This window comes from Felis catus, chromosome A3 (genome assembly GCF_018350175.1).
Source record: "Felis catus isolate Fca126 chromosome A3, F.catus_Fca126_mat1.0, whole genome shotgun sequence".
Taxonomy (NCBI): domain Eukaryota; kingdom Metazoa; phylum Chordata; class Mammalia; order Carnivora; family Felidae; genus Felis; species Felis catus.
Genome location: NC_058370.1, coordinates 91,631,981 through 91,645,577, shown reverse-complemented (window position 1 = coordinate 91,645,577; position 13,597 = coordinate 91,631,981). Strand labels below are relative to the sequence as shown.

The 13,597-nt window shown below is 40.4% G+C and overlaps 1 protein-coding gene across 1 annotated transcript; it reads right to left on the bottom strand.

Moving 5' to 3' along the window:
- Positions 1-209: 209 nt before the first annotated feature.
- MRPL19 (mitochondrial ribosomal protein L19) lies at positions 210-10,730 on the bottom strand. The gene is made up of 6 exons (XM_003984162.5): positions 10,574-10,730; positions 10,282-10,399; positions 5,087-5,205; positions 4,738-4,872; positions 770-951; positions 210-598 (listed from the first exon to the last, which is right to left on the bottom strand). The coding sequence occupies exons 1-6, from the start codon at positions 10,674-10,676 to the stop codon at positions 377-379; spliced, it is 879 nt and encodes a 292-aa protein (XP_003984211.2). The 5' UTR covers positions 10,677-10,730; the 3' UTR covers positions 210-376.
- Between the last annotated feature and the right edge of the window lie 2,867 nt (positions 10,731-13,597).

The following is a 13,597-nucleotide window of genomic DNA, read 5'->3' as shown; positions in this document are numbered from 1 at the left end:
GTAAATGTTCTATTTCTTAACCTTCCTGGATCTTACTACATGTTTCACCTCTTAACCCTGAGGTGGCTACATCAATACTCACTCTATTATTACTCTTTATATCATACACTTTTTATAATTTATTCCACAAACTGAAAGAAATCCCATCACTTCCGTGTTCAGATTCCAGGCTCAATGAAAAGAATTTTGGTAATGATTTGACTCTGAAGTAATAAACTGACATGCTAATTTTATTTTTTTGCAACAGTACTCATAAACTAATGAATGTTTAATTGATTTGATGACTATGTCCTTATATACAAAATTAAATTGGTCTTTAAGTAAATCCTCTGGGAGTCAGCACATCCTCTGCAAATAACCAGACTGAGTCTCAGAATCAGGATTTTCTCGATGCTTCAATTTCATGCCATATTGCAGCTTCAATTTTTGAAGTGTCATATTCCCTCATCATATCAAACTCAAGCCACGGCTGACTCCACTTCTGAGCTTCTTTCATTTGCTCTTCAGTCAAACAAAGATCAAATCTGATTCCTTTAATATTAAATTTTGGACGTTCCCAGCGTTTGGACCAGGGCTTAGGCTTCATTTTTACTTTCAGCTACAGATGATATTAAAAAAAAAAAAAAAAGAAAAAAAGAAAAAAAAGAAAAGAAAGAGAAAGAAAGAAAGAATTTGTTTAGTAGCAAGCAAAATTCTTCTAAAAGTTTTCATTAAGGTGACTCTTTCTTACTCTATATAGAACTTTCATTTCTACAAATACAACTCATACCTGATTAACAGGAACGTCGTGGCTCATTTCTTGTACGACTGGCTTCATATTCATATCAAAAGTGCTATATTCAGGAAGGGCATCTCGTAAGTATAGCAAACTATCGTCCAGCCGTTTCTCTAATTTGACCACTTGGATCTCTTGGATTCGAGGATTATAAAGTTCAAAGCAAATCTCAACACCTAAACAGAGAAAACATATTCTTACAATCTGAACCCAGACGCCTGTATACGCCTTATACAACAGTAAAAACTATTTTATAATGGAACTAGCACAGGGTTTTGCACATAGGAAATGTGACATAAATTTGTAATTTTTAAGATAAAGATTACCGAAAGAAAAAGAAATAAATTAAAGTCCATGTAGATTAAAAAGTGAAAAAAATCTGAGTTAGAATGATAGTCTAAAGAAAAATGTCTTCTATAAATACAGTCACACATCTCTTCACTTCTGGTACTATTTTTTTTTTTTCAAATCCTTTTTTGTTTATTGGTCTGGCCCAAAAAGATCTTAAGAGACCATGATAACAGTGTTAAAATTGTTTAGGGTCTAGTATCAGAAGAGGGATTAGATCCTGAGAATGTTTTCTTCATCTCCTTTTCTTTTTAGTTTTTAAATACACATCCAAGTTAGTTAGCATATAGTGCAATAATGATTTCAGAAGTAGATTCCAGTGACTCATCTCCTATGTGTAACACCCAGTGCTCACCCCAGCAAGTGTCTTCCTTAATGCCTCTTACCCATTTAGCCCATCCCCACACTCTTCACTTCTGATACTATTAACCTGGAGAAAATTTGAGTAAATTCTTTACTGTCACATTTTTGTTTGTTTCCCAACTACTTATAAAACTTGATCTCCTACATCAAGGGCAACAGGAGTAATGATGCAAAGAGTTAACACATTTTTAAGTTCTAACTTTGGTTTAGAAGTCCCTCCTAAGGATGGCCTAAGTTTTATTTATTTATTTTTTAATCCAGACCAGTTCCTTTAAAATATTTTTTTTTATATTAGAGAGAGAGAAAGTGCACAAGTGAGGGAGAGAGGCAGAGGGAGAATCTTAAGCAGGCTCCACACTCAGTGCAAAGCCCAATGCAGGGCTCAGTTCCATGACCCTGGGATCATGACCTGAGCCAAACTCAAGAGTCGGACACTCAAACGACTGAGCCACCCAGGCACCCCAGGATGGCCTAGGTTTTAAAACACGCTGGGGCTCAGGGCACCTGGGTGGCTCAGTCGGTTAAGCGTCCAACTTCGGCTCAGGTCATCATCTCACAGTTCATGGGTTCGAGCCCTGTGTCGGGCCCTGTGCTGACAGCTCAGAGCCTAGAGCCTGCTTCAGATTCTGTGTCTCCCTCTCTCTCTGCCTCCCCTCCACTCACACTCTCTCTCTCAAAAATAAATAATAAAACATTAAAAAAAAAAAACATACTGGGGCTCTCCACATGAAGCAAGCTAGGAACAGCATTGCTGTTTCAAGATGCTACAAGTAATAGTTTAAGATACATCCTCTGTTAGCACCAAACACTTAAGGGAAAGAGTATATTCTGAGGTTTCCTGAAATAATCTCAAGAGAAATACAAATATGTATGAACAACATTAACATCCACTATTTAATACCAGGATTTAATCCATTATTTCCTATATACCTATTCTGTTCCAAGTACTGATCTAGGGACTGTGCCTATAGTGAACTCAAAATAGATCAAATCCTTCTCTCATAGAGCTTATATTCTAGTGGATGACAATAAATAGACACACCAAAATTTCATTTACAATTCATAATTTAAGGTAATTTCATATAGTCAATATAAACAGAGTGATAATACTGTGGCTGGGGAATAAATAGTATATGAATAGTATAGCCAGGGAAAGCCTCTCTAAAAACACAATTTAGACTGACACTACAAATAGCCAAGAGTGCTCAAGGCAGAAAGAACAGCAAATGCAAAGGCCCTGGGGTCTTAACAAACTTGCTATATTGGGGGGAAAAACAAAACAAAACAGAAAAAGGTCTTTTTGGCTGGAGCACAGTAAGTCAGTGGGCCAGGAAAGTTAACCAGGGATACAGCATAGCTGCAGGCAGGAAGGAGACAGGGCAGCATGGACACGAGTGGTGGCCATGGAGACGGAGAACCAAACAGAACTGGAATATATTTTTTGGAGATTAAGCCAAGAAAACTCGACTGACTGGATATATGAAGAGAATAATTAAAAATAGCCCCTGAATTTTTGATTAAGTAAGTACGTACGCAGTGGTGCCACTTATGGACATAGAAAAAACCAAGAGGAACACACTGTGAGGAAAACAATCCTATTCTGAGCTTGTCGTATGCTTAAAAGATATCCACCCGGAAATGTCAAAGAGGTAGTTGTATGTACAAATCCGGAACCTGGACAGGGTCAGTCCTTGAGATCTAAATTTGGGAGTTCTCGGGGCACCTGGGTGGCTCAGTCGGTTAAGCGTCTGACTTCAGCTCAGGTCATGATCTCACGCTCGTGGGTTCAAGCCCCACGTCGAGCTCTGTGCTGCCAGTGCAGAGCCTGGAGCCTGCTTCGGATCTGTGTCTCCCTCTCTCTGCCCCTCCCCTGCTCATGCTCTGTCTCTCTCTCTCAAAAATAAATATTAAAAAAAAAAATTATTTTTTTTAATTTGGAAATTCTCATCATATGGATGGTATTTAAAGCCAGTGGACTACGAAAAACACCAAAGAAAGGAGTATCGATGGGGAAGGTTGAAACAGGTTGTAACAGTCAAAAGTACCTTAGAGGAGGGCAACAGGGAGTGAACATTTTTGGAGTATTCAGTGTTCAGTAGTTCATGTAGAATATCACCCACAACGGACCACAACACTAAGGCAGAAACTATTATATCTCAGTTTTAAGAAAGAATATCAGGGGCGCCTGGGTGGCTCGGTTGGTCAAGTGGCCGACTTCAGCTCAGGTCATGATCTCGCGGTCTGTGAGTTCGAGCCCCGCGTCGGGCTCTGTGCTGACTGCTCAGAGCCTGGAGCCTGTTTCAGATTCTGTGTCTCCCTCTCTCTCTGCCCCTCCCCTGTTCATGCTCTGTCTCTCTCTGTCTCAAAAATAAATAAACGTTAAAAAAAAAGAAATTTTAAAAAGAAAGAATATCAAACCAAGGTCCATCTCACACACCTATGATCATGGTTTTCTACTGCAAGCCTTCTCCAAACACATGATCTGATCGAAGGCACACATTTCTGCAACTTGTAAGCCCTGCTAAGCTCCGACATGCACGGCACCACAGGTCATTACAAGATGAGTCCCGCTTCGGGCTCTCCGCTATCAGCACACAGCCCGCTTCAGATCCTTTGTCCCCCAGTCTCTCTGCCTCTCCCCTGTTCAGGTACTTGCTCTCTCTCTCTCAAAAATAAATACACATTTTTAAAAAAAAGAAAAAAAGAAAATGTTACTGTTCTGCCATGTTGATTCATAATGTTTCTAGAATTTTGCCACTTGGGCCTCTGTCTTATTTATTAGGCATAACAAACAAGTTTTGCCTTTTTAAAAATTCCTCTAATTCTTATCAAACAACGATTATTGTGGTGACTATCATAATATAAAGCAAAATGGGGGCATTCATTTTAGGGAAAAGTGACTCATACAGACATCATTATGTTTGTCTTAATGTTCTCATGGGTTATTGCCCCCTACACTGAATGTTCCCCACACTGTTAATAGTCACTTGTCTCCTCCTGTGATGCTGGCAGAGGTCGGAAAATCTGACAGTGGTGGTCCTGTGATGAAAGAAGCCCTCAAGGGAAAGCACAGCACTGACTGCTTACTCTGCAGCCTCCAGTCTCATCCCATTCTTAGGCCACGGGCCCAGGTCAGGCCTCGGAATCCCTTTCACTTTCAAGTTCCAGACGTTTTCTCCCGGCATGCAGAACACAAAATAGAACCTGAGATACCATTTTCCAGAAAATTAAACTAATGAAATGGAAGCTACCTTGTCCTTCGATAGTATTCCTAAGGATGAAAGTGGCTCCAAGGCCTGCTCCTGATCTCTGGATACAGATCCCTAGAAACCGGCTGGTTTTTCCGCTGGCATATGGGTCAGCTGTAGTAACACGAAGTATGCTTCCTACAAATTCAAAAGAGAAGTGAACTTTTACAAGACTTGCAGAAACACACAAACAGCATTTCTAGGTAACCTCCTAACTTCCTAAATATTTTAATATATTAGGAATAAGTATCTCATCTGGGCAAAACCCAGATCTGTGAAAAACACTCTTCCCTATGTGAAAAACACTAAGCCCACCCACCACCAATAATGAAAGCGTGCAGCTCTTACTGACCAACGTAGAACTCTGGAATGTGGAGTATTTTTCTCCTCTCTAACATATCTTTTCTTTCCATCTGAAATTTCAGAGGATTTGTTCTTCCCCTTGGAGGAATAAATTCAGGACTCAAGAACCTGTGAAGAATATAAATAAAAAAAAAATTAAAGGCAAACTTAAAAATTAAAGATTATGATGTTGACGTGTTTTACTCTTTCTTCCTAAGAAAAGTTGATTATTTATTTCTAAAACTGTTGTCGACGCTCAAGAAAATAGCTAACAATTCCTGAGTACTCACCTCGCATCCTGTTAAAGGTTTACGACACACCGAGAGCATAAATTAATCCTCACGACAATTAGGCGAGCATGCTGTCATCATCTCCTTTCACAGATGAAAATGAAGCTTGCAGAAGGTAAACTGACGTGCTGTTATATTAGCTACGAACTAATCAAGTCAACATTTAAACACAGGCATGTCTGTCAGACAACAAAGCCTATGGCCATAAACCACAAGCCTCACATCGAGTTGTGCGTGTTAAAATAAATTACACTGGATGGGCACTTGGGTGGCTCAGTCGGTTGAGTGTCCAACTTCGGCTCAGGTCGTGATCTCACGGTTTGTGAGTTGGAGCCCCGCGTCAGGCTCTGTGCTGACAGCTCAGAGCCTGGAGCCTGCTTCTGATTCTGTGTTTCCCTCTCTCTCTGCTCCTCCCCCGTTCATGCTCTATCTTTCTCTCCTTCAAAAATAAATAAACACTAAAACAAAATTTTTTTTGAATAAATTTAGTCTGGAAAAATACAAATATAAATTAACTATGACCTTAAAAATAATCTCCCTCTTCTCCTCTTTAACTTCTCTAACTTCTTCCTTCCTTTCTCCTTCCTTTCCTTCTTTTCTCTCTTTTTAAATAGGCTTCACAACAATCACACAGCCCAAGGCAGGGTTTGAACTCACGACCCTGAGATCGAGACCTGAGCTGAGATCAAGAGTCAGGCATTTAACTGACTGAGCCATCCAGGTACCCCTAAGCTAACCTCTTTAAAAGCATAAATGACACTACAGTGAAAAATCATGTCCCTATCACCCATCCTAAGAAATAAATGATCAATACAGCTGAAGCCCCAGTGCACCCTTCCCTCCCCCACAGTTAATTACTATGGGGTAATTCATTAAATTTGGTGATGATTCTTCCCATGAAGTTTCTTCCTTTTTCTTGTTCACCCCTTTCTCAGGAGCTTCCCAGGTATACTCTGAAACTGGGCCCCATACTCTAAGGACAAGGAGATACTGAAGAAAGAGGCAGGCCACTCAGGGTGGGTAGGTTACAGTTTTAGTAACAACAAAGGGAATTCACATACAGGCTTGTCCTGGGTGGCAGCAAGATACCAAATCTTAAAAATTTACAAAGTGTGGCACAAAAACAGACACTCAGATCAATGGAACAGAATAGAGAACCCAGAAATGGACCCACAAACGTATGGCCACCTAATCTTTGACAAACCAGGAAAGAATATCCAACAGAATAAAGACAGTCTCTTCAGCAAATGGTGCTGGGAAAACTGGACAGCGACATGCAGAAGAATGAACCTGGACCACTTTCTTACATCATACACAAAAATAAACTCAAAATGGATGAAAGACCTAAATGTAAGACAGGAAGCCATCAAAATTCTAGAGGAGAAAGCAGGCAAAAACTCTTTTGACCTCTGCTGCAGCAACTTCTTACTCAACATGTCTCTGGAGGCAAGGGAAACAAAAGCAAAAATGAACTATTGGGACCTCATCAAAATAATAAGCTTCTGCACAGTGAAGGAAACAATCAACAAAACTAAAAGGCAACTGACAGAATGGGAGAAGATATTTGCAAACGACATATAAGATAAAGGGTTAGTATCCAAAATCTGTAAAGAACTTACCAAACTCAACACCCAAAAAACAAATAATCCAGTGAAGAAATGGGCAAAAGACATGAAGAGACAGTTCTCCAAAGAAGACATCCAGATGGCCAAGAAACCCATGAAAAAATGCTCAACCTCACTCATCATCAGGGAAATACAAATCAAAACCACAATGAGATACCACCTCACACTTGTTAGAATGGCTAACATTAACAACTCAGGCAACAACAGATGTTGATGAGGATGCGGAGAAAGAGGATCTCTTTTGCACTGCTGGTGGGAATGCAAACTGGTGCAACTACTCTGGAAAACAGTATGGAGGTTCCTTCAAATAGTTAAAAATAGAACCACCCTACGACCAGCAATTGCACTACTAGGCATTTATTCACGGGATACAGGTGTGCTGTTTCGAAGGGACACATGCACCCCCATGTTTATAGCAGCACTATCAATAATAGCCCAAATGTCCATCGATTGATGAATGGATAAAGAAGATGTGGTGTATATATATATATATATATATATATATATATATATATATATACACACACACACACACACACACAATGGAGTATTACCCTGCACATCAAAAAGAATGAAATCTTACCATTTGTAACTATATGGATGGAACTAGAGGGTATTATGCTAAGCAAAATCAGTCAGAGAAAGACAAATATCATGACTTCACTCATATGAGGACTTTAAGATAGAAAACACATGAACATAAGGGAAGGGAAGCAAAAATAATATAAAAACAGGGAGGCGGACAAAACTAAGAGACTCTTAAATATGGAGAACAAACAGAGGGTTACTGGAGGGGTTGTGGGAGGGGGGATGGGCTAAATGAGTAAGGGGAACTAAGGAATCTACTCCTGAAATCATTGTTGCACTATATGCTAATTTGGATGTAAATTTAAAAAAATAAAATGAGATAATTAAAAAAAAATTTACAAAGAGGCCCTAAGTGGTCTCAGTCACATACACTATGTAGGTATTTTCAATACCACATCATCATCTCGAGGCTATGTCTTTGGAGCAGCCTCTAGGAGCAGAAAAGGCAAGCAGAACCCACATTCCAAAGACAAGGGAAGGGGTGAGGAGCCGGGGTTCAGCTCATGGGTCAATCAGCAGTCATGTCTATTTGATGATGATCCCCAACACTCATTTCCTACTTTGAAACTTTTTAAGCCCACCAAAAAGTTGAAATAGTAATACAATGAATACCCATATACACACCATCTCGTTTCATCAACTGCCAACATTTTGACATATTTGGTTTATATATACATATAATTTTTTTCCTGAACTATTTGAAATGTCAAATAGCAAGGTATTTCATCTCAGAATACTTTAGAAAGCTTCTAAGAATAGGGACTTTCTGCTACATTTATCACAATACTTTTATGACACCTAAGAACTTCTGCAATAATTCAACAACAAAATCTAATATGTAGTTTGTATTTAAACATATCTGAACTAACAGTATCTAATTGTCCTGGAAAAGGCCTTTTGTTGCCCAATCCAAGCCACCATCAAGCTTCACACATTATATCTGGGTATTACTCGCTTTAGTTTCTTAAACTGCTACTATTCCCCATCTTTGTATTTTTATAACACTGACTTTTCTGAAGAGTCAAAAAACCTACTGTCTTATACACCATCCCTGGATTCTGGAAATGTTTATTGTTTCCACATGCCTAGACCAAGGTTAAACATTTTGGGTAAAAATATTATAGAGGTGATCATCTTATCCTATCACATCACGAGGTATGTAATGTCAGCTTGTATGGCTATTGGGAAAGCCATAGGTCTGATTTCTCTGTGGAGAATTTCTCTTGTACATTTTATACTTTACATATGCATGTATGTATGTAAAATGTACATATGCATTTTATACTTTACATTTGCATGTCTGAGCAATATAAAAATGCTATCATACTATATCAATTCTTCTGCAGGTTGTTTTTTCTCCACACATATTTATGAAGTTTATCCATGTCAGCTCCAGTTCATTTATTTTTCACTGCCATATAATACTCCATTGTATAAATGCATTTGCCTATTCACCTACTGATGGCTGTCGAGGCTACTTCTACATTTTTGTTTGTTATAAATACCTTTTGTGTTCATTTCTGTACATATTTCCTTGTACATATTACTTTAAGTTGTGTACCGACTGGGTGGAAAGGTATACACAACCTCAAAATTACTAAATTTTGTTCAACTGTTTCCCAAAGTAATTATACAATTTACATTCCCATTTAACTGAATTATAATAACTGTTGCCATTTAAGAGAGATATTCCTTTCTCAACTTAAAAAAAGTTGTGTAAGGAAATGTTTTCTGAATCTCTAGCTTCCATAAATTCAATGTTCAACTTAGAACAGGATATTTGCAATGTTAAACACACACACATAGGCATGCAGAGATAATCCAACCAACAAGGAATAGCCAAATCACACCAACTTTTTCCTGCTAAAATTGCCTTTTTAATAAGGTTGTTATACAACTAGGTTACCTAAACTTACAGATACCTCCAAAGTTGCCACCATTCATTTAAGTGAACCACGCTTTTAAACACACTGGGTTTTATTTGTTTTTTTTTTTTTTTAAGTTTATTTATTTTTGAGAGAGAGAGGGAGAGAGAATATAAATGAATATGCCCGCAAGCAGGGGAGAGGCAGAGACAGGGAGAGAGTGAATCCCAAGCAGGCTCTGAGCTATCAGCTCAGAACCCAATGCTAGGCTGGATCTCACCAACCTTTAGATCATAACCTGGGTGGAACTCAAGAGTCCGCCGCTCAACGGACTGAGCCACCCAGAAGTCACTTAAGCACACTGTTTTTGAAAGCAAATTTAAGACACCAATTACCGGAAAATTTTATCACTGTATAGCATTTTCAGGAAACTAAAACACGTGTGTAGGGAAAGGAACACAGGGTGAGCTCTGGCCAATCCATTTCTACCGAGGCAAGGAATGATCAGTTTCTCAAACAAGTAAAATACTATGTACTTGAGAGGAAAATTCTTGATACAATCTGAATGCTGAAGCAAAGAGCTTCAAATAGGGAGAATCCTTGCTTTTAGTTCTGATTTAATAAGGCTGCAGAGAAAGTTCAACGCTAGAAAAGGGGAAAAGGGGGGAAGACAAACCTGAGGTGGTTGAGCTTTGCACACGAGCTCATGAAACCTGCACACAAGCTCGTGCAGTGGGGGTTCCACCTCTGCTTTAAAGGCGAGATCTCCAAAGTAATGGCAGGTTCACACGCGCACAGACCCAAAAAGCGGGAACCGCGCGCCGGCCTGGGCCTCACCTCCTTTCCTGACGAGGGGGACCGCGCTTGTCCACAATGACCGGTTTCGGCGGCGGCTTGAACGCGCCCGGCTCCGAAGGTCCGGTGCTCTGCTGTCGGCCCGGCCCCACGCGGGCCCCTGCAGTAGCGGGCGACAGAGGTCAACAGAACTCGCCCAGAATTCCCGCGGAGCCCTGCAATCTCCCCCAACTCGCGGTCCCACGAGGGTTGCTCCTGACTTCTAGGCTTGCCTCCCTCGAGCCTCGCCCCGAGCTCCCTCTTCCCTCCGGTGTGCAAGCCCCGCTCCACTTACGCCAGGTGACGGAGGCTAGCGCAGGAAACAGCCCCCTGACGGCTCGAAAACTTCGAGACAGGTCCCTTGCGGCTCCGCAAGCCCCTGCAACGGACGCCGCCATGTCTGCTCGCTAAGGTCAAGACTACAACTCCCAATAATCAGTGCGACGAGGTCGGGACTACTTGAGATAGGAAGGCGGCTGCTATGGGACAAAGCAGCCAAAGGCTTTTTTGTTTTGGTTTGGTTTTTCCTCTGTTCCTTTTCCTCGCCACTCCCCCCAATAACCCCCAACCCTGGCCTAAGTATTTTAGAGAAAGTATATATTTCTCTAGTTCCCCCACAGTGTGCCAAGTTTTACCCCTCCATAGGAACACTTTCCTCCCTCTGTGAATCAATTCTATCTTCACTTTCTCAGGCTTCGCTACATCAAAACCCCGGTATAGGCTCTTACCCTTACTAGATACTTTCCATTAGCACCTCTGATACCATTTGCAATTCTATTTTTAATTTAATTTAATTTAGTTTAATTTAATTTAGAATTACTTGTGTAATTATTGGATTATTGTCTAGCGCGGAAAGTGCATGGACGAGGTCATGTTTTGCTCACCATTTTATCCCAGCACCTACCAGTTATCTGGCCCTCACTCTTTGTTGAATGCAAGAAAGAGAAAAGAAAATAGTTCCTGATGCAGTTGGCACAGGGTCCCTGAGACTCCAGAGAGCATGCTAAAATCGACTTTGGGCTGGGCAATGTGGCTGGGATAGGTGGCAGAAATGAAACTCAAAAGTGTAGGTTATAAGTCTTGCTGAGAAATTCGGAACTTGTACCCTTGACAATGGTGAGCCACTGGAAGGATTTCACACTCAAAGTAATGTGATTATTAATTACTTATTGGTCATTCCAGTTGAATTAATGTCCCAAAGCATCTCAGACTCACCATGTTCATGTTGAATGCATTACGTTTACTTCCAAACCACCTCCCCAGTGTTGGCTATCTCAAGTGATGGCTTCAACATACAATCTGTTGCTTAACGCCAAATATCTTAGTGCCATCCTTGGTGTCTCCCTGTCTCTCAGGTAAAGTTCCTTAAACTACATGTAGTACCATAAATTATCTCAAGAATCCTTACACTTTCTCATCCTGTCACCCATATCACTAATCCAGATCACCATCCTGCCTCCTCAGGATCACTGCAAACCACTGTACCTGCCTTCTCATTGGTCTTCCTGCCTCCAGGTCCCTCCATTTCTTCTCCACATAGCCACCCAAAAGGTGGCTCAGACATACATACCTCATCCATTGCTTTGCCCCAGTTTAAAGTCTTCCATAGTTTTTTGTTGACCCCGGGATGAAAATCAAATGCCCAAAAAGAAAACAACCTCCTCCGAAAAAATTTAATTTAATTTAATTTAAAAATTTAAAAAAAAAAAACAAACACTACAGCCTGCCCCCATGACTCTATTTTGCCATTTTAAGATACATGAACTATTACATCAGCCTGAGAAAGAAGGCCATGTTTTGAGGACAGAATTCAAAATGCCATGAGGAGAGACAGGGTTTTCTAATTTAATTTCAACGTCCTTGATTAGAATGGAATTTATTCTATAATAACAAGGAATTACACAACCAAAATTTCAGATTAGCTAAATTTTAGACTTTTTCTACCCACCCAAAAAGGAGACTTCAAACGTTTAAGAGAAGAGGAAGAAGGGAGGAGAGACAAACATAATTGTGACTGGTACTGGTGACAAATTTTCTGGGCCAACTAAGCCCCAAACAGCTTGATCATCACTCTTGCTGGGACAGGGCCTCTGGATAGGGGCAGAGAAATGACAGACAGACTTTCACAGGAAGAGGGCAGGACTTTGTGAACATTTCTCAGTCATTCCTGATGTCCCACCCTTCTGAGGATGAAAAAATTATTTTGTAGAGCCTTACAAAACGAGAAGAATGAGCTTGAAGAATCTTATCTTCTCCCATATTTTTGCTTACCTCAAACCCATCAGTTCACTCTGACATTATCGTAAAGAACAAGCTGTAGTTTTAATTTTTCCACCAAACAACTGCAAAGAGCAAAATCGAAGAGCACAGAGATACTTTAACTGTTTTGTGCACTGCTTATAGAACTTTAGATATATTACTTCTATATTTTACACTCACAGAAAGGAGAGCATGAACAACATTACATGGTGTGCAGCCAAGGAAAGAAAGTGCTCCAGGAAAATGCCCCACTTCAAGTTATTGCTCCTTATTTCATCCTCTGTGCCTAGCACAGTGCCTGATACTCAATAAATATTTCCAAATAAAATTAGAAAGATCAGTGTAGGTGCACCTTAGAAATGAATAGGAGGCAGGAAACGACTCCAAAAGAGAGATCTTGCTAACCTAACCAAAGCAAACACAAAACAAGTTTTCAACGTGTGGTCCTTGGATCAGCAGCAGCAGCAGCACCTGGGAACAGGTTAAAAATGCAGACTCCCAAGCCCCACCCTAAACCTACTGAGTCATAAACTCTGGGGGTGGAGCCCAGCAGTCTGTGCTTTAAGGAATCTTCCACGTGAGCCTGATGATTCTTCAAGTATGAGAACCATCAGTGTAGAGGCAGGGGAGATAGGAAAAGGCGGTTAGGAAAGCAAATTCAGGCCAAACAAGGTTCCGACGTGTATTAGCTGTGAGACTTTAAGCATCTTCTCTCCGCCCTCATTTCCTTCTTGGTACTAGGATATAAGTGTACCTACCTCACCTGGTTGCTATATGCAGTTAATTCAGATAATCCATAAATAAAGTTCTTAGGTAGATGTCTGGATCACAATACGTTCTTAATTAGCGTTGAACTGACTTTAAAGATGCAAAACAGCTCCTAGACCAACAAGAAGAGACTATAAGCTAATCCATGCATTAATCCATGTGTTAACTCACCCAAAGAAAAAAATCTTTTCTTCCAAAGAGGGGTTGGCCATCATGGTTGCCTAGAAAACCAGAGTCATAACACAAGATGTTGGCCAGTCACTGCCCACAAAGGGAAGGCGCTTTCGCCAAG